Genomic DNA, 20,270 nt, shown 5'->3' on the forward strand with positions numbered 1-20,270 from the left:
TCCTGTGGCACCAAAGAGAGTAACTAGCTTTATAGAAAGAATAGAAACAACTTTCAATGATCAGTGTAAGAATAACTGACTTTGTATTCTAGTCACAGCAAGTGAGAAGCCCTAGGCTGCTCTCCAGTTAAACCAGCACATTCTGGATTGTCATTCTCTTCTGATTACCAGTATTCACTCCACAGATAAAGCATAACAACATTAGCCTAAGAAAAATAACAGAAACATAAATATTTACAATCTCAAAGGGGATTGCTAAAGCCATATGATTTGGGGATTATCAGTTACTTGGAACCATCGCAAACATAAATAGCAGGAATTAAATATATGAATAGACTACTGATTATACTCTTTTTAAAGAATGAAACCCAGTAAACACCAAACTTCTTCATTGAGCTAAACATTCATTTAATTATTCAATATATATATACCTACCGAGTGTCTACTATGTGCCAAATACTATGCAAGTCACTGAAGGTTTAATAGTGGGAAAGACTCTCACAGCACTTGACTTCATGAAGCTCACAGACTATGAGAAAGACAATCAAAGAACTGTAACTGCCAGGGCTGATGGGCAAAGTACCTTCAAGTGAGCAGGATAAAGGGGATGCTCAGAGAAGGTCTCTCAGCCAGAGCTCTGACTGAGCTAAAACCTAAAGAATGAGCAGAAGTTAACCAAGGGTATGTTCATGTGTGCTTAGAGGTGAGGGGTACTATGGCTAAGGCTGGGGTCAGACTAGTCTCATGGAGGAGAACACACTCAGTCACCCAGATCTGAGCTCCAATCCCAGCTCCACCACATATAACCTCTGTCCCCCTGGGCAAATGGCCTAACATTTCTGACTTTAGTCACTTCATTTATAAAAGGCAGTAACAACAATACTTACCTCATAATGCATGTAAAAGATTAGCTCTACTTATTAACTTTGTAACCTTGGGCAACTGGAAACCTGTGTCTTTCTCATCTGTAAAATAGGGATCATAATAGTATCTTCTCCATAGGGTTGTTAATGAGGGTAAACTGAAAAAGTAAGTGTGAAGATTCCATGAGATAACACATGTAAAGTACTTATTCTAGAATGAGTACTAATGTTCCAAAGAGTTCAACAAACATTAGTCATTACCTTAATATTAACAGACAGAGCCAAGGTCTCAAAGGGCCTTGTAAGCCATGTTAGGTGTGTGCATTTTAATCTGGAAGTATGGGGAGCAACTGAAGGATTTTAAGCAATCAACTGACATGATCAGATTTGCCCTTTTGGGAGGCTCAACCTGGATAACTGTACAGAAATTGGACTAAATTTGGAGGCAAAGCTGTAGAAAGAATTCAGCCAGGAGGAATTGCAGGCACTAACATAGGAGAGGATGGTGCCCTGGACCAAGGGGACAGCAGTGAAGGAGAGATGAGTGCATAAAGCAACAAGACCAGATGTTTGCATTTTGGATGTGAGGTGCCCTCTACGCTCCTCCTAAAGAGTCATGCAGCTTCTTTGGCTCCCACTACTCCCCACTTTGCAATTGATTCCCAAACTACATCTTCAGTTCCCACCTCTCTCATGAGCTTCAGGTCCAAATGTCAACTGCCCTTCAAAAGTTCCCTATGGGTAGTAAACTTATATTTAATATAACCCAAATCAAACCCATCATTTACTTCCCCAGAAAATCTCAATTTCCCTATTTTTGATCCTAGTTCTGCCATGTTTTTCTCCCAGTCACCCAGGCTACAAACTTTAGAGTCATCTGGTAGTGAAGACCTTCTAATCTTCTGATACTACTTCTTGACAATTCTCACTGACACCTGGACTCTTAAACTAAAGGCAACATCATGGAAAGCAAAAGAAAATATCCAAATAGCAGCCCTCATTACCTCTCTTATATTATCGCAGGTTAATTTGCCTTCTACCTTCAGTCAGTTTACCCTTCAATCTTGGCTATACTCATGGATCATACACACACTTTAATAAGTGGGGGAAGCTACCTAATCTCTTGAGTTACTTTTAAAATTAGTTACATTTGTATTAGTGATTATACAGAAAAAGTGCAGTGAGAACAGAGACAAGAAAAACTCCAATGGAATACACTCTAGGAATTTCAGTTTCTTTTGTAAGTCATTAGTTCAAAATATATCAGGCAATGAGGAAATAAAATTCTACCCCAGTAGTGCAAATACCTGCCAGTCACTAGGAATTCAACTGGGAACAATGAACATGAACCAGTTCTTCAGCTACAGATCTGAAAAGAGGATCTAACCATCACCCACAAGCACAGAAAACAGTGCCACGGTAACCCATTCTTCCACCTGTGGCAAACAGCAAATCTAGATAAGAGCTTTCTTTGCTCATGGGCATATGAAAAATGACATATTATTTTAAAAAATATTGCAAATGGGGGAAAAAGAACATCATCTCTTGAAAGAAGAATATATCTTTGATCAAGAAAGATTAAGAAATATGAAACTGGTATCCTTAAATAGAACAGAAAACAGGAAGAGAAAGCTATAAGGGATAGAAAAGAAGAGGTAAACAAAACAAGAGCTTTAAAAAAAAAAAAAAAAAAGGCCAGCATAACCTTAATACCAAAATCTGACAAGAACATTGCAAAAAATAAAAATGATAGCCAAAATCTCTTATGAATATAGATGCAAACATAAAATAAATGAAATATTAGTAAATTGAAAACAATAGTATCCAAAAAAGGATAATATAACACGACCAAGTGAGTTTATGCCAGGAACGCAAGGTTGGTTTAACATTTAAAAATACATATAATTCACTACACTAACATGGGAAAACAGAAAAATCATATAACCATCTCAAGAGATACAGAAAAAGCATCTGATAAAATTCAACATCCATTCATGACAAAAACTCTCAGCAACCTAGGAATAGACAGGATCTTCTCAACCTGATCAAGGGCATCTAAGAAAAACTTACAGCTATCAATATACTTCCTGGTAAGATACTGAGCACTTCCCCTGAATTCAGGTATTAGGACCATTACGTCTGTGCTCACTAAACCTATTCATCATCATCAGAGGTCTTACCCAGTGAAATGAGACAAGAAATAAAAGGTAGGAAGATCAAAAAGGAGGAAATAAAATTGTCATTCACAAAAACATGATTGTATACATAGAAAATACAAAAGAATCTATAAATATTATTAGAATTAACAAGTAAATTTGTCAAGTTGCGGGATACAAGATCAATATACAAGAAAAATCTAGGCCGGGCGCGGTGGCTCACGCCTGTAATCCTAGCACTCTGGGAGGCAGAGGCGGGTGGATCGCTCGAGGTCAGGGGTTCGAGACCAGCCTGAGCAAGAGCGAGACCCCGTCTCTACTAAAAATAGAAAGAAATTATATGGACAACTAAAAATCTATATAGAAAAAATTAGCCAGGCATAGTGGTGCATGCCTGTAGTCCCAGCTACTCAGGAGGCTGAGGCAGTAGGATCGCTTAAGCCGAGGAGTCTGAGGTTGCTGTGAGCTAAGCTGACGCCACGGCACTCACTCTAGCCTGGGCAACAAAGTGAGACTCTGTCTCAACAAAAAAAAAAAAAAAAAGAAAAATCTATTGTATTTGTACATACTAATAACAATTAGAAAATAAAATGTAAAAAGCAATGCCACTTACAATAGCATCAAAAAACTATGAAATACCTATCAATAAATCTCACAAAAGGTGTTCAGGACCCTACACTAAAAACTACAAAACACTGCTGAGAGAAATTAAAGAATGTCTGTAAGGAGATGTGTGCCATCCTCACAGACCAGAAGACTCAATGTTGTTAATACCAACTCTCTACAAATCAATCTAGAGATGCAATGCAATTCCAATCAAAACTGTGGAAATTCACAATCTGATTCTAAAATTTACATGCAAAGAAACTAGAATAGTACAAACAATCTGAAAAACAACAAAACAGGAATATTTCCACTGCCAAATCACAAGGCTAACTTTACAGGTACAGCAATGAAGATGTGGTATTGGTGCAATGGAAAGAACAGAGTCCAGAAACAGAAACAGACAGACACACACACACACACACACACACACACCCGACTTACAAGAAACACACCAGTGCAACTGAGTGAGGAAAGGATGGTCTTTTCAATAAATGGTACTGAGTCAACTGGGCAACCACATGAAAAAAAGGGGAATTATCCTTGACCCATAACTTCCATCATATATGAAAATTCATATGAAATGGATCACATCACAGAACTTAAAACTTAAAATGTAAAATAAAGTTTCTAGAAGAAAACAAAAGTATATTCATGACCTTTGGTTAGGCAAAGATTTCTTAAATAGAACACATAAAAAGGCAAAGAAAGGAAAGGATTGATAAATTAGACTTACTTAAGAACTTCTGTTAATCAAAAGGCACAATTAAGTAAAAAGGCAAGCCATAGGCTGGGGATGGATTTTTGTAATACATATGTCTGACAAAGTACTTATATCCAATAACATAAAGGATGCCTACCAATTAGTAAGAAAAGGATAAACAACCCAGTTGAAAATGGGAAAAGACTTTAACCAGCACATCACAAAAGAGGATATCCAAATGGCCAACAAGCACATGCAAAGGTGCTCAACATAATTAGTCATCAGAGAAATGCTGATTAAAACCACAATGAGCTACTAATACATTCCATTAATGGCTAACATGGCTAAAAATAAAAGAATAATACAAAGTGTTGGATATGAAACAAGTGGAACTGTCATATATAACTGACGAGGTATAAACTGGCACATCATTTTGTAAAACTGTCAGCATCTACTGAAGCTAAACATATTTATAAATTTTGAACAAGATATTCCAATTTTGGGTATAAACCTAACAGAAAGGAATGCTTTTGTTTACTGGGAGACATGCATAAGAATGTTCATGGCATCTTTATTCATGATGGCCAAAAATGATAACCAATCTAAATGCCTATTGATAATGCAATGAAGAAACTGCTACACAGCAATGAAAAAGAATGAACTGCAGTTACATGTGACAACACAGATGAATTCTACAGATACAAAGCAAAAGAAGCCAGACACATGAGTACATATTGCAAGATTCCATTTATATGAAGTTCAAGAATGGGTAAAATTGCTAGTGATACAAATCAGAATAGTGATTATTTTTAAGAAGTATTGACTGGGAAGGGGGCATGAAGAGTTTTATAATATGCTGGAGATATCCCACATCTATCTGAATGGCGATTACATGGATATATTATATAACTATTAAAAATTCATCAAGTGCTATGTTTAGAATCTGTGATATCTAATAGAATCTATTAACTTTACTACATATAAGTTAATACCACAGTAAAAATGTAAACTTAAAAAATATATACATGCTCTGGTGTCTCTTCAGAACAAATAAATCTTTCACTTTTTACTAAACATTTCCATGGAGAGGAACAGTTGTGAGTTGGTAACCAAATTTTTTTAGGCCTTTCTTAGACAGGGATATATAGTCTATATATACATATTAATATATATTATGTATATATCTTTTATACACATTATATATAAAATATAATGGCAGAATAAAAGTCCACATTAGAAACGACTAAAATCTCTGGACATTATATCTAAAACAAACAAAAGATGACTCTGTAGAGTGGAGAGAGCAGAAGACTAGCTAGGGACCTCAGAACCCAAGGAATACACAGTGGTGAGTTCCCTGGGTTTTCTCGTTGCCACATATATCAGTGTCGGAGCTAGAGAAGCCAGCAATCCAGAAACACCAACTGATGCGAGCCAAAATGCTCCAATAAAAGCCAGCTCTCTCTAGCCAAAGGACCGGAAAAAGGGCAGCAAAGATGACAAAAAACTTAGAAAATAACCACCAAACACCACAGAAAAACCTGTGGTCCCACCCTCACTCAAGTCCACAGACGGTGCAGGGAGCCTGGATTTCCAGGCTGTGCTGAGGAACCACATCCACCCCACCCCGACCAGGGTGCTGCTACAGAAAGCGAGTGGGGAGCTGGGACATTCCTCATCCCCCACCAGGCAGTAATGAAGACCCCACCTCAATGTGGCTTCAGTAGAGACTCTGAAGAGCCTGGACTTCTACCCTTCGCATCTCCACAGGGATGGTATCAACGAGGCCTCCCTGTAGTGACAAGACCACTCCCCTCCAGCCCAGGGTGTCAGCTGAGGCCATGTGGGAGCAGGAATAAGGCACTGCCCCACCCAGCCAGGAAGGCATCAGTAGAGGCCTACTGGGGAGCCAGAACTCCCACCTCTACTTTGTAGTAACAAAGAATCCCTCACCTTGATGTCAATGGAAGCAGAGCAGGGATCCTGGATATATACCCCAACCTGGCAAAAATATGGCAGAGCACCCTCCCCTACTTCTAGAGCAATGTCAGAGGAAGCCAACTAGAAGACAGTAGAAAAATATCTTCAAAGTTTGCCTGGAAATTTTGTCAACGTAGAACTCTATGCCCATACAAACTACTGATCAAGTGTGAGAAGACATTTTTCAGACATGTAAGAACTCAAAGTTTACTTTTCACGCAACCTTTCTGTATGTCTGCTGTTGTGGCTGTCTTCTATAAGAACTTGAATATGTATCCAGCAAACAAACTAAAACAAAGTGTTAACTAGGAAATAATGAAATAAATCCTGGAAAGTGATGAAGGGACATTTCAAGATTGGAGCAATACAGCTGATTTTATACAGACTGGAAGAGGAAAATGGGAGGGAACCAGCAGGGGGGTGGGGGGGGTAGAAGCCTCAACAGTATCACAAATATGAGTTCAAGTTTGGAAAAAATTACGGATATGATAAAAGGAAATAATACAAGAGAAAAAAGAGATCTAGAAACTCAGGAAAGAGAAAGAATACTATTTTTTAAAAATTCAGATGTGACCAGGCCCCAAAGGTATGTGGGCCCCCACAAAGGCTGCAAAGTAGAAGTTTCTATCAGCCAAGACAAGAATGAAATACGTGTATGATCCCCTGGGCTGTATAGAGGTACAAGGCTGGTGTCCACCTTTGCTACTTTGTACAAATAAATGTAAAACTTTTTTTTTAATTTAGATGTGATACAAAAGAAGTTTAGAATAATTTCAAATTCTGGATGGATTGTAAGAAAAACGTTCATATGACCCATTCTCCTTCAAATGGGAAGAAAATGTTTTTCTAACTCCCTACCTGGTCTAGTGGAGTTAAATGCTTATATTTAAATATTCACAATAACATTCCATTAACCTAAGGATAAATCAATGAAGCCTTGGTTCTGATCATACATCAAAATTGAAATGACCATATAAATCTAAAAATATAGTTTAGAGATGGCAGAAGAGCGAGCTAGGGAAAAGCCCTTCCCCTTACAAAGCGTGGAGTCAAGAGACAGTGTTGAAAGTTAATGGAATAAAGAATATTATAAGAATTAAAGTAATATAAATATATAAAACATTGGATGAAGAAAAGAGAGAAGTACTATAACACTACTCATCTTTCATTTCAGGAAGTCAACAGATAAGTGTCTAAAGTTAATTAACGGAGGGTTATGAAGAAGAACTAAAAATAGGATCAGTTAATAGAATTTGTCTCTGAAGAGTGGGGCTATAGAAGAGCAGGGTAGAGGACTGCTGCTCATCACAAGCTCTTATGAACTATTTGATCTGTTACCATGTGCATTTGTAACTTAGATAAAAATAATTTTTAAAGTTTGACAAGCACACTGTTGAAGCTGAAAGGCAACAAGCACTCGTGTGGGAATATGAATTGGCACAATCCCCATGGAGAGGAATTTGACAATTATCTAGCAACTTTACATATAAACTTACCCTTTGACCCAGCAATCCCACTTTTAGGAATCTATCTCAATGGTATAATGGTAAAAATACAAAAAAGCACACACACAACACTATTGATCACTGCACCAATCATAATAACAAAAGACTAGAAGCAACCTAAATACCCATCAGTATGAGACTGGTTATACAAACCAGTCTATCCATCCAATGAAGTACTACTGCTGTCCTACAGAGAAATGAGGATGATTGCTATATGTTGCCGGGCATGATCTCTTTACAGTATATATTATAAAATGAGAAAAGCCAAAGGGAGAAAAGTACACACAGAATGCTACCACTTATCTGAGGGCCTGGCAATAGGGGGTGTGAATATACCTATGTATTATATGTGCTTTTTTTTTTTTTAATGGAAGAACAAATAAAAACCTAAAAACAACTAGTTACTTATGGACAGGGAAGTAACAAAGTAACAGGAAAGGACAGAAGCTAGACTTTTATGAATACATTTGTTTTGTAGATTTGGCTTTGACACAATATAAATATGTAATTATAAAACCAAATTAAATTTAAAAGGCAATCATTTTTTGTAATTATAAAACAAAATTATTTTTAAAAGGCAATCCCAAAAGAGTGAAAGAAAAAAAATTTTAAACCTATGTATTGCGTTGGTGACATAGCCACAGAGAAAACTATTTCTCCTGGTTTTAAAACAGTAATTTGACTACACATTCCTAGTGAGATATATCCTAAGGACAAAAAGAATTGCCAAATTTTAAAAACCAAAAACATAACTGTTTTCAGTGATCCTATTGTTGGTGGTAATGTTGGTACTGCTGTTGAGTTGTCTGGGTATTCTGTGGGATAAAGAAAAAGAGTAATTATCCTGGTGCTGTTGGAAACCAAGACTTTTGGTATTGATGTGGGATATCGGATGTAAGGATGATGAGGTTAAATAAAATTGTTATAGTCTGGAAATGGAAATAACAATATGAACATACAATGCAATTTTCCTTTAAAAATACACACACATATACACATGCAATTTCTTAATTCTGATCCCTGGAGAAGCCTAGAAATTATGACTGATCTAGTAGCAAACCTTCCTCCCCAGGACCAAAAGTCCTAAAACCCAGGCTGTGATCTCTAATACTATTTCCCACCAAAAGGAACCAGGACTCCTCAGAGAAACAGTAAAATATAGGTCTAGAGCAGGAAACACAGACAATGAGCCTGGAACCTCTTGTCATACCAAAAGGCAAGGGAGCTATTCTATTAGAAACTGTTGGGATCCTATCAGAAGGACTTCAGAGCAACTGGGTGCGGTGGTGCATGCCTGTAATCCCAGCAATTCTGGAGGCTGAAGTCAGAGGATGGCTTGAGGCCAATAGTTGGAAACCAGCCTGGGCAACATGGCAAGACCCCATCTCAAAAAAAAAGAAAACAACTTTAGAGTTCACTCGAAGAAGTTCCCACTGGACAAAGATAGGACAAATTAAACATCAATGAGGATAATAACTACAGTAGATTGAAATACAGCAAATAGGCTTAAATATATGCATTTAAAGTGACATTCCCACCCCCACCCCCCCAAATCAGTCAGTCACCTTTGGAAAATGCTAGGAAATTGTTTGAAAAACTAATAAAGGGATTCAAGCATTAATCCTCCCTTTCCTATATGAACTGTACCTCAGGGTAACCAAATGATTGATATGGGGAAGTTTTTCTTTCTACAGTATTCCAGCTAATATGAACAAGAAGTGATAGAAACAAAATATTACCATTTGACAACCCCTAGTAAATTAATGGATCAAAAAGAGATAACCAGACATAACCTGCCTCCTGATGGAAGTACCCATCACCACTTTTTAACTATTTTGGCCAAGAAAATGAACTTGAATCTGATCAAGTCACTTAATCTGACTACCAATGTATAGGAAATAAAGGGGACAGAAGAACACATCAAACAAACCATAGGCTGCAACAGAAATTACATAGGACAAATAACTCACTTATTCAAAAAACAAATTACACAGAAGGGAAAAAAGACATATGAAATACATACCAAGAAATTGAAATGTATGACCTTAGTTGATTCAAACAAATTCACTGTTTAAAAAAAAATTGATATAACTAAAAAACTTTGGACACTAACTGCATATTAGACAATATCAAGGAATTTTTGTTAATTTTGTAGATGTTATGATGTTGCTATGTTTTTTAAGAAAGATATCTATTTTTTAGAAACACATATGGAAGTATTTAAGAATGATATGACATCTGGGATTTGCTCCAAAATAACCCAGGACTGGAGAAGGAGGGAGGGAGTTACAGTCAGTTAACTATAAATGAAACCAGGTAAGTCATAAGTGAATAAGTGTTGAAACTGGTTGATGGGAATTTGGGGGCTCATTATACTATTCTAACTTTTATAAATGTTTAAAATTTTCCAAAATTAAAAAAATTAAAAATTATGTTAAAAAGACTGAGCAGCAGTGCCAGCTAAACAGAGATAAATATAAATTATTTGTGTAAATCCTTTATAAAACTACACAATTTCCAACAGGATTTATGAGATGGGGGCACAAAATGTACTTAAATGTTATAATTCTAATCAGCTGCATGCTCATCTTTTCTCTCCTAGCAGACTATAGACAGGCTTCCTTTCTCCCCAACTAGCAAGAGGAATAGTGCTTTGTATATAACAGGATCTCAATCCTTCAGATAAATTCAGTGAAATATACTACACATCATATTAACATTCTCACCAAAAGGAAGCAAATACTTTGTTTTAAAAATAACAATAATTGGCCGGGCACGGTGGCTCACACCTGTAATCCTAGCACTCTGGGAGGCCGAGGTGGGCGGATCGTTTGAGCTCAGGAGTTCGAGACCAGCCTGAGCAAGAGCGAGACCCCATCTCTACTAAAAATAGAAAGAAATTATATGGACAGCTAAAAATATATATAGAAAAAATTAGCCGGGCATGGTGGTGCATGCCTGTAGTCCCAGCTACTCGGGAGGCTGAGACAGGAGGATTGCTTGAGCCCAGGAGTGTGAGGTTGCTGTGAGCTAGGCTGACGCCACGGCACTCACTCTAGCCTGGGCAACAGAGTGAGACTCTGTCTCACAAAAAAAAAAAAAATAACAATAATTAAACTACACCACTATAAAAAGGAACACACTTGCTTTTTTTTTACTTTTTTAATTCCACATTGTTCAAACTGTGTGTTTCGTCCTCTCCAAGCAATATTAATGATAGCTCCCATTTATTAAACAGTCATATCTCTGTTGAGGGTTAGACACAAGATCTCTTTTAATCCTCACAACCACCATATAGGTGAATTTATTAGCTTCCTTTTATAAATTAAAAAAAAAACTGAGGCTCAGAAATTTAGAACTCAGAGGGGGACTGTGTGCAGTTCTGGGGACATAAAACTTGAACACCCACATCCCCCTAGTCCCTTTCACACACTAGAATTAAGAACTGTTTCCTTGGAGTCAAACAGCATCTTCTCTAGATTGGTTTCCTTCTTTCCATTTATTCATACAGCCCAGGCTAGGTCAATGCAACATCCCTGAAGCCTTTCCTGTGGCTAAAGTGAGTTCAAAAGGTGTTTTTCCCTCCCTCTCTCTAAATCTACCATGGACAGATTTCCCTTCAGCAACTTGGTTCAGCCCACTTTAAGTCTCAACTTATCAAACAAAGCACACACATTCACTATGGGGACCTTAAAGATTCCTTCCTTTCTCAATGCAAACTACAATGCCTTCCCCCAATTATAACTTTTCAATTCTCCTCAGAAAAGCTAACGCATTATATAACTAGTCCTCACCTTACAAACACCCCATTTATAACATAACTTTGGTAACCTTGGTAAGTCATCTTTGATTCTTCTCTTTCCTCTTGCATGTAATTTGTCACCAAGTCTTGTCAATTCTACCTAGAATCTTTCTCAAATCCCTATTTTTTCTTTCCACTGCAAAATCCTTACTTCAGGCCTTGATGTTCTGCAGTATAAATTATTACACAGTTCCATAATTCAGGGGCCTCACATTTTTTTTCCATGTGTTCTTCCTATCAGGAAAAAGTTGAGCATACATCTAATATGTGTATATTTATTTATAAATTAATACCTTGCTATACTTATCCATTAGAAAACACAAAAACAAATTTTGAAGGTTGATAAGAGTTCTAATATATTCTTCCCATATTCCAAAGGATCACTTTACACAAGCCAGGAATATCACTGCTCTAAACTACTGCTGCCAGGGTAATATACCTAAAAACCCCAATCTGATCATATTACATCCCCAACTCAACCCTTCCATGGCATCATGTCCCAATGATACAAGCCTACGTTTTCAACTTCCTCTCCTGTAATCTTTATCCTTGTATCCTATATTTCAGCTATACCTTTTATCTCCCTATGACTTTTGCACACACAGTTCCCTCTGCCTAGAATGTCCTTGCCCTTGACAGTTGCTGATTTGCACATAACAGTATCTCTAGAAAAAAAGTGCATTCTAAATGCCATAACCAACTTACAAAAATGAACTTTTAGAATGTCACCTATCTTTTCTACAGGAATATATACATTTTGAACATAACTTTTGTTACTTTATTTGGCTCCTTTTCAAGTTCTAAATACCTGGAAAGAATTGAATATGGATTCCAACAAAAGTAGAGGAGATTGACTTTGTTTTTTTCCTTTTATTTTTCTTTCTTGTTTATCTTTCCATGTCCTAACAAAGCTCTTTTAAGCAAAAAGGATGTTGCAAACCCAGAGATTAGTACCCCCTAGGGCCAGGAAAAAGGCTGAACCTTTCCAACTGCAACCAGAACTCCAGCAAGGAACTTACACAGATTTAATAGTTGAATGCAAACATTTTCCTAGAACAATACTCCAGGCTTTATACCTTCCCTATTTCAACCTTTCTGTCTGTCAGACAACCCCCTCCAAGTTGACTGCAATGGCTAAGAGCAGAATGATGGAATAGCACCAATACATTTGGTTCCAGCTCCAAGTGGTTGACTCTGGGCACTAATAAGGGACAGTTTGGACTCCAAGGAGACTTTCATTCCAACACCCCAAGTTTTTCTACAGTCTCCTATGGGGACTGGGAGGGAAGCATTGTGGCAGGGAGAAGGAAGAGGAGATGAGGGATTAGAGGGAGAAGGCCGGGAGAGGAAGTCACATTTCAACTCCTAGTCTCGTCACAAAGCAGAGACATATGTCAGTTGTGCTCCACAACAGGCCTCAAGAAGCAAGTCTGTTATGCATTTTAGCAATGGGATCCATTAAAGAACAGTACAAAAAAAGACTGGAAAGTTATCTTAAGAAGCCAAGGCTGCTTCTCTATACCTGGAAACAATAAGATGGGTTTAACCCTCACTTTCAAGCCTTATAACTTCCACTATTCTTCCTTTAGGAATTCCTCCTCCCTTCTCCAAATCTCCCCTTTCTTTCTGTTCAAGTCCCAACCTCTTCTGAGAAACCTACGTCTGCCTATGCTGATCTTTTCTTTTCTATACAAATCATTTGGGCCAAATCAAAACCACTTTGTGTAAAGTGGTACAGGTGCTTTGGAAAACAATTTTAACAGTTCCTCAAAATGTTAAAAAGAGTTAAAATATGACCCAGCAATTCCACTCCTAGGTGTATACCTAGGAGAAATGAAAACATTATATCCATACAAAATGTTCATAGCAACATTATTCATAATAGCAAAAAAGTGGAAACAACTCAACTACCTAACTGATACATAGATGAGTAATATGTGGTATATCCATACAATAGAATATTCAGCAATAAAAAGTAATGAAACACTCATACATGCCCTCAACATGGATAAATCTTGAAATCCTTATGCTAAGTGAAAGAAGCCAGACACAAAGGGTTATTATATATGATTCCATTTATATGAAATGCCCGAATAGACAAATCTACAGCAACTAAAAATAGATTAGTGATAGCGTAGGGATGAAGGGTTTGGGAAAATGGTGAATGATTACTACCAATTACTAACAGGTATGGGATTTCTTTCTGGGGTGATGAAAACATTCTGGAATTAGATAGTGATTATCAATCATACTTTTGGAATATACTAAAAAAAATTAATTGTATGCATTAAGAGAGTAAATTTTATAGTACGTGAATCATATCTTAATAAAGCAGTTTTCAGATTACCATGACCTACAAGGCCCTGCTCAAGCTCAGTCTCTGACCTCTCCTCAAGCCTCTCTGCCATCAGTCACTACTCAAAATCACCAGCTTTTTGTCAGTTCCTGAAATATGTCTAGGGTTTTCTTGTCTTGAGGACTTTGTGTATGCTCCACCCTTTGCCTGGAATAAAAAGTCTTGCCTAGTCTCTCTACATGACTAATACCTCCTCATTCTTTAAGTCTCAGCTCAAATATCATCCCCACAGTGAGGCCTTCCCTGGCCACTCCCTCTAAAATAGAACAGCTGTTCCCATTATTTTCTCAGCATCTGGTTTGCTTCCTTTATAGCACATCCACATAGCTTTAAACTAATTTACCTGCCTTTTTATCTGGCAGGTCCACCAGGCTGTAAGCACCCTGAGAATAGGAATGGATCCAAATTGTTCACATTTATAATTCCCAATGTCTAACATTCTGGCATTTAAGTACCTAATACAGCAATTTCTTATCTCCCTAATATGCCATGTTCTCACACACCCTGGATCCTCTGTTGATACTACCACTGCCACCATCACCACCCCTACCCCTTCCACACCCTTACGCATCTCTCAGCTAAAACATCTCCTTGGTGAAGCCCTCCTTTCTTGACACCCCTGCCCCAAGACAGTCTCTCCCTCATTTACTCATCCATTCATCACTGGCTGCATCTCCATCATAGCAATTATCTTATTGTATTATACCTGGGCTTTTTGGTGGGGAGAGAAGCAGGTGGGGGTTGTTTTTGTTTTATATTTATTTCTACTATTTTAGAAAGCATTAAAGCAAAGAAAACTCTTTTCATCTTTGTGTCCCTAGTACTTAGCACACTGCCAGGCACACTGCTACTACTAATTATGATGATAATAGTAATAATGGCTAACATTTATTAAGTGTCTAATATGTGCTTGACATTCTTCTTAGTTATATATTAGGTGATTAATGAATAAATGGATAAATTTCTTGGTCACCAACCTCAAAGAGGTCACAGTCTGACAGGGACAGAAGACAGGTATACAGGCTAACGCAGAATAAACACCATCACAAAGCCAAATCAGTTGCCCTGTCCTGTCCCTCTGCCTCCAAATCTTAAGAGTATGCTTTTCTCTGAGTCCATAAATGTCACGTTTCTTCAAACTCACTTAGAATACTTCCTTCGATTACTTACAACCCACTTCCTGCATTTGGTGCCTGGAAGCAATTTCTAGGATGTCACCACAAGCAATATTAAACTGCCACACAGTTTCCTGCTGTGTGTCTGCATTATCAGTTAAATTGTTTCATATTAACCACATTCCAGTCCACTGGGATCACTCAAACACTAAATAAGATTTAAACGTACCTGTCGAAGATTGTCAGTTACCACTGCTCCTTTTATCCCTCTAGATAAATGTCTGCTCAGGTTTAAGGTTTAGGTTTCCAGGGTGCTACCTGCATACTAAGACCTTCTCTTTTCCTTTGTCAATTAGATAGATGTTTGGTTTGAGGCAAGACAATGTTCCTTTACTAAAATGAACATGAACTAAATACTCTTTAGTAAAAGAAAAGGTCTTCCTAGACCAGTTCAATTTGGCTTAAAAACTTATAAAATATAGGCCGGGCGCGGTGGCTCACGCCTGTAATCCTAGCACTCTGGGAGGCCGAGGCGGGTGGATCGCTCGAGGTCAGGAGTTCGAGACCAGCCTGAGCAAGAGTGAGACCCCGTCTCTACCAAAAATAGAAAGAAATTATATGGACAACTAAAATATATATATACAAAAAAATTAGCCGGGCATGGTGGCGCATGCCTGTAGTCCCAGCTACTCGGGAGGCTGAGGCAGTAGGATCGCTTAAGCCCAGGAGTTTGAGGTTGCTGTGAGCTAGACTGACGCCACGGCACTCACTCTAGCCCGGGCAACAAAGTGAGACTCTGTCTCAAAAAAAAAAAAAAAAAAAAAAAACTTATAAAATATAAAAACTCTTTCTCCTCAAGGGTTCAAATAGCACGTTGTTCTTTTAAGTCTATGTGTAGTCAACTCAGTCTTAGGATCTTAATTCAGATTCTAATAAATTTCTTAAACAACCATGTGCCAAGCACTGAGGTTGACACAGGGAACTCAAAGACAAATGAGAGTCTTTGCTCTCAAAAAGTTTATGTCCAAATTAGTATGGGAGACAGACATGGAACTAGATTTAGTATTAAGACCGTGCTAATCATAAGGGGCCACAGACACATGGACGAGGGGCACCTGGCCTAGCCTGGGGGGGTGTAGCAATGGGGAAGTGGCATCAAGGCAAACATCTTAGGCCTATCAACTCCCATTCTCTCATCTGAAAAACAGTGGCTAATAAATAGCATCTACACCACTGGACAGCTGTGAGGTTTTGATGAAATGGTTCACATCAACCATTACCATGGTGCCTGACATATTGTGCTCAACCAGGCTTAGCTTGAAAGGGAGGTCTGATCAAGAACTAAATCTCAACACCTGTGCCTAGCAACACACATGCTTTACCACTGATCACACAAAAGACACCAGTTTCGTAATTACACATATTGTTTTTAATCAACTTTTATTTTTTAATAATGAGACAATGTTAAGTTCTGCTCTGCATGTTATCAATCTAATTCCTTGATCATTAAAACTTTCTCTATTACCTGAAACATAGCTTTCTCTCATATTTCTAGTATAAAATACAGATGTTCATAGTCTTTTGATAGCGAAGGTGAAAAAAAAAAACCTAATTACAGAGTTTAAATGTGTGCCTGGCACTCATGTTTATGCTGTGTTTATTGCTCCTAAGGACCAACCTGGACACAGTCCTCATCATTTTGCCCTCAGGGAAACTAAGGTTGAAAGAGGTATAGTCTGTGCAAAGTTTCATAGTTAGCATGAAAAAGAGCTGGAATTTGAACCTAAATCAGATTCCACACTGTCCTTCTGACTCAGCCACATCAGAGATAAGCAAGAAAAAACACAGGGAGCCCCCACCCCCAAGACTGTCCTACACAATGGAGCCTGCACACTTAGATTTCACCTCGGCCAGGTGAACACCTTGAGTGTTCTGTTCTGTTCTGCCCTGCCAGGATGGAATGGCCAGTAGTAACCAAAGCTCTGTTTTCTCCAACAACTAGGGCAGCACCTAAGAGGATGGTTTCCTCTCAACCTGTCCATCACCCTTCCTAGCTGCAGGCAGAAGTTGCATGATCAACAGTAACTATAAATCACAACTACTTTTCTTAACTTCTCTTTTCATATTTTCTTTCCGTTTCACAAGCTAACATATTTCCCAAGCCTAAGTTTTTATCACAGAGCAGTCTAGTTTCAAGATCAATAAGGCTATTCTTCATACTAATTTCACACTTAATACAATTTCATGCCTTAGTAAATTCCCTTGCCCAAGTGCTCAGAATTAAAGTGATGGGTTCCACAAAACACTTGAGAAATGTATTTGTCAACCTGCTACCTTAGAGAGCAAAAGAGACTGGATGGCTACTCATCAGAACTTCTACTTATTGGATTTTATTGCTGGTTCTGACACTGCCTCGTGTCAGGCAAGTTTCTGAACTTTTCTGCAACAAGAAGGGTAAGTGTCCTCATGCATACTCTGCGAATCTAAGGTGGCTTTCGGAAAGTGTTTCTAAGTGCTATTGAAATCCAAGTTTACAACTCTTATTTGGAAGGAGGAGCTAAACTTGGAGTGCCTCTTTAATCTCAATGCTTCACAAACTACATCTTTTTACCTCCCAAGCCTCTCAAGCTCTTGTTTGGAACATGCTTCTAACTTTTTTTTTTCCTGATTACCACAAAAATAAAGAATTAACAGAGTGCTCATCCAACTCTTCCATTTTCATCATCATAAGCAAACTTTTTCTGTTTCGTTTAACAGATGTCTCAAGTCTGCTGTAGCACGTATCAGATACGTTTGGTAAATGGGAAGCCTAACCACTCAGGGGACTGCAAGGCTGGGCAAGGGTCACACTGCATGGGCATTATCTGGACATGAGATGCAATGTTTAAATAATTATTAGATTTCACCCTTAAGGCCCTTCCCCTTTCAAACTTCCCTACCACAATTCTCAAAATGCTGAAATAAACACATTCCACAGACTTTCCTGTAAGGGGGTTTAAAACGTTCTATGAAAATTGTCTTACGGAACAGCCAATGTTGTCAACTTTGTTTCTTAATGCCCTTAAACAATTCTATTAGTCATAGAGGAAAAAGTGAACATTTGTTAGTAATTAGAGATAAAGCATCTCCTGTTCTGGGGCTGAGGAAGGGAGAAGCCAGAAGAGGACCCAGCTGAGTGGGGAGATAGAGCTCAAAGCAACACACCCAAATTGGACTGCATAAAAGTTGCACTTCGAAAAGTCAACTTCTCTGTCTAGAAGGAAGGCAACAATGTTTCCTGGGTTCTGAAGTTAGATGTATCAACAATTTGCCCGGAAAACTAACTCCTCACCAGGGACTCCAGGTGAATCAATGAGTGAGGGAATCTGCCAGATTGGATTACAAAGCCTTTCTAACCATTATCAACATCAGGTGCTCAGTTACAACAGAGGCATCTTCCTTCATAGCCTTTAGCCCTTACTGTGTGGAGACTTTCACAGATAAAAGGGAGAAATAGGAGAACGGCCTTCCTCCCCAGGCCATCGAGACCTTAAATCCATGAGTGGCCCCTCCCTCTGAGAACCTCACGCGACTTCTGTGGGGGCTGCAGGCCTCAAGCAGCCAGACTGCAACCTCTCAGGACCTGCCAACTCTCAGGGGCGCACCAAACACACCCGTCTGGGGAGTTGCTTCCAGAGATTTCCCACTCCCCCTCCCAGCAGTTTCATGACCATTTTCAGGGGCTCTCTGTAAACCCGGAGAGGTGGGCCACCTTGTAATCTCAGCTGTTCCCACCCTCAGGTGAGAAGGGGACACCTGACCACCGGAGCCCCTGCACCCCGCGGGCACCCCACCCCCGCGCCTCCCTGGATCGCCATGGCAACCGTCCCCCTCCCCGCGTGACGCCGGCACGCGGGGCGCCCCTCTGGTCCCGGCAACAAGTCCCCCGCGCGGCCCGCGGCCTGCAGCCCTTGCCCGGCCTCGCCGCCCCGCGCCCGGCCCGGCTCCGCCCGGCCCGGCCGCACTCACTTGATCCTGGAGCCCATGGTCCCCGGGCCTCCTCATGGGCCCGCGGGCCCCGCTTGGCGCTGCGCTGCCCGCCCGCCCGCCGCCGCCGGCCTCCCTCTGGCGCTCTCCCCGCCCCTTCCTCCCTTCCCTCAGGCTGGGGCCCGCCCGTTCGAGGCTCGCTCCCTCGCCGCCGCCGCCGCCTCCAGGGGTTAAAGTACTCGCTCGAGCCCGGCAAACGCCATGGTCGCCGGCGCGCGTCCCCGGCGCGCGCCGCCCCCTCCGCCTCTCACACTGCCGCCCCCACCCGCCCGCGCGCGCTGCCGCCGCCGCCGCCGCTCGCGGGCGCTGCTGGGAAATGTAGTCCGCTGGCGGGAGGCGGGGCCGCCGTGGTCCAGGAACCGCGCTTTCCTCGCTGGTGACCCTGAGCAAGTTCTCCGAGGACTTCGGCTTCCTGGTGCAAGCCCTTACAGACCTCCACCCACTGTTCTTCCTGAGAAACCTCCACCTACCAGCCCCCTGAAGAGACCTTAACCCTATCACGAAGACCCTCAAGCCCTCCCGGAGAAACCTTCACCCATTCCTCCCTTGTGGAGTCCTCCTATCCGGTAGCTCTCGTATAGAGATAGTTTGTCTCCCACTCAGGCCTCGACGAAAACACGTTTGAAAAATCCTTCCCTTCCAGTAAGTTATTTATGGATCCTCTTCATCACCCCACCCACGTCCCCAGATGATCCTTGATGAAGGCCCTTTCTTCTCCCCTTGGACCTTTAAGGAGACCCCACATGCCCACACGAAAGCCACCTGGGGGCTTCAGAGGACTTATATGGTGGCTCAGCTCTGCCCCACCTTGAGGACCTCTGCCTCCCTTTGTCAGCCATTTTGGGAACTCCGATACCGAAACCCCATGTTACCACAAAGTTCCTGATAGAGATTAACTCAACACAAAGGAAAGTATTTGAGAGCTAAGATCACCATCCTGCTATCTACCCCTACTCCCCCTTGGGGCTCACTTTCATGAACACCCCAATTTCATACCCTCTAGGCCTGGAGGGATCACAAAGGAAGCCATAATGACAGCTACCATTAGCTACCCTTTAATGAGTGGGTGAGTGAGGGCCCTTTCTGAATCTGACACAGTGTTGCTCATACATGGTTAGTGCCAATCCTCACAGTACTCCTGTGAGTTTATCCACCGTTTTA

General features: G+C 40.2%; 1 protein-coding gene and 1 non-coding gene across 8 annotated transcripts in view; one reads left to right on the forward strand and one right to left on the reverse strand.

The window, feature by feature from the left end:
* The window catches only part of DENND1A (DENN domain containing 1A), a 499,384-nt gene extending 480,056 nt beyond the window's left edge, over positions 1-19,328 (reverse strand). For 6 of the 7 annotated variants that reach the window (XM_069476764.1, XM_069476762.1, XM_069476766.1 and 3 more), the window contains exon 1: positions 19,092-19,328. In XM_069476764.1, the coding sequence (XP_069332865.1) occupies positions 19,092-19,127 (36 nt within the window). In that variant the 5' untranslated portion in view covers positions 19,128-19,328. The remainder of the gene's footprint in view (positions 1-19,091) is intronic. The other variant, XM_069476768.1, reaches the window with a different exon arrangement.
* On the forward strand, positions 5,351-5,467 carry LOC138388722 (U5 spliceosomal RNA). Its single transcript, XR_011234215.1, has one exon. It is a non-coding gene; the product is annotated as a U5 spliceosomal RNA (small nuclear RNA).
* Positions 19,329-20,270: the final 942 nt, after the last annotated feature.

This window comes from Eulemur rufifrons, chromosome 7 (assembly GCF_041146395.1).
Source record: "Eulemur rufifrons isolate Redbay chromosome 7, OSU_ERuf_1, whole genome shotgun sequence".
NCBI lineage: Eukaryota > Metazoa > Chordata > Mammalia > Primates > Lemuridae > Eulemur > Eulemur rufifrons.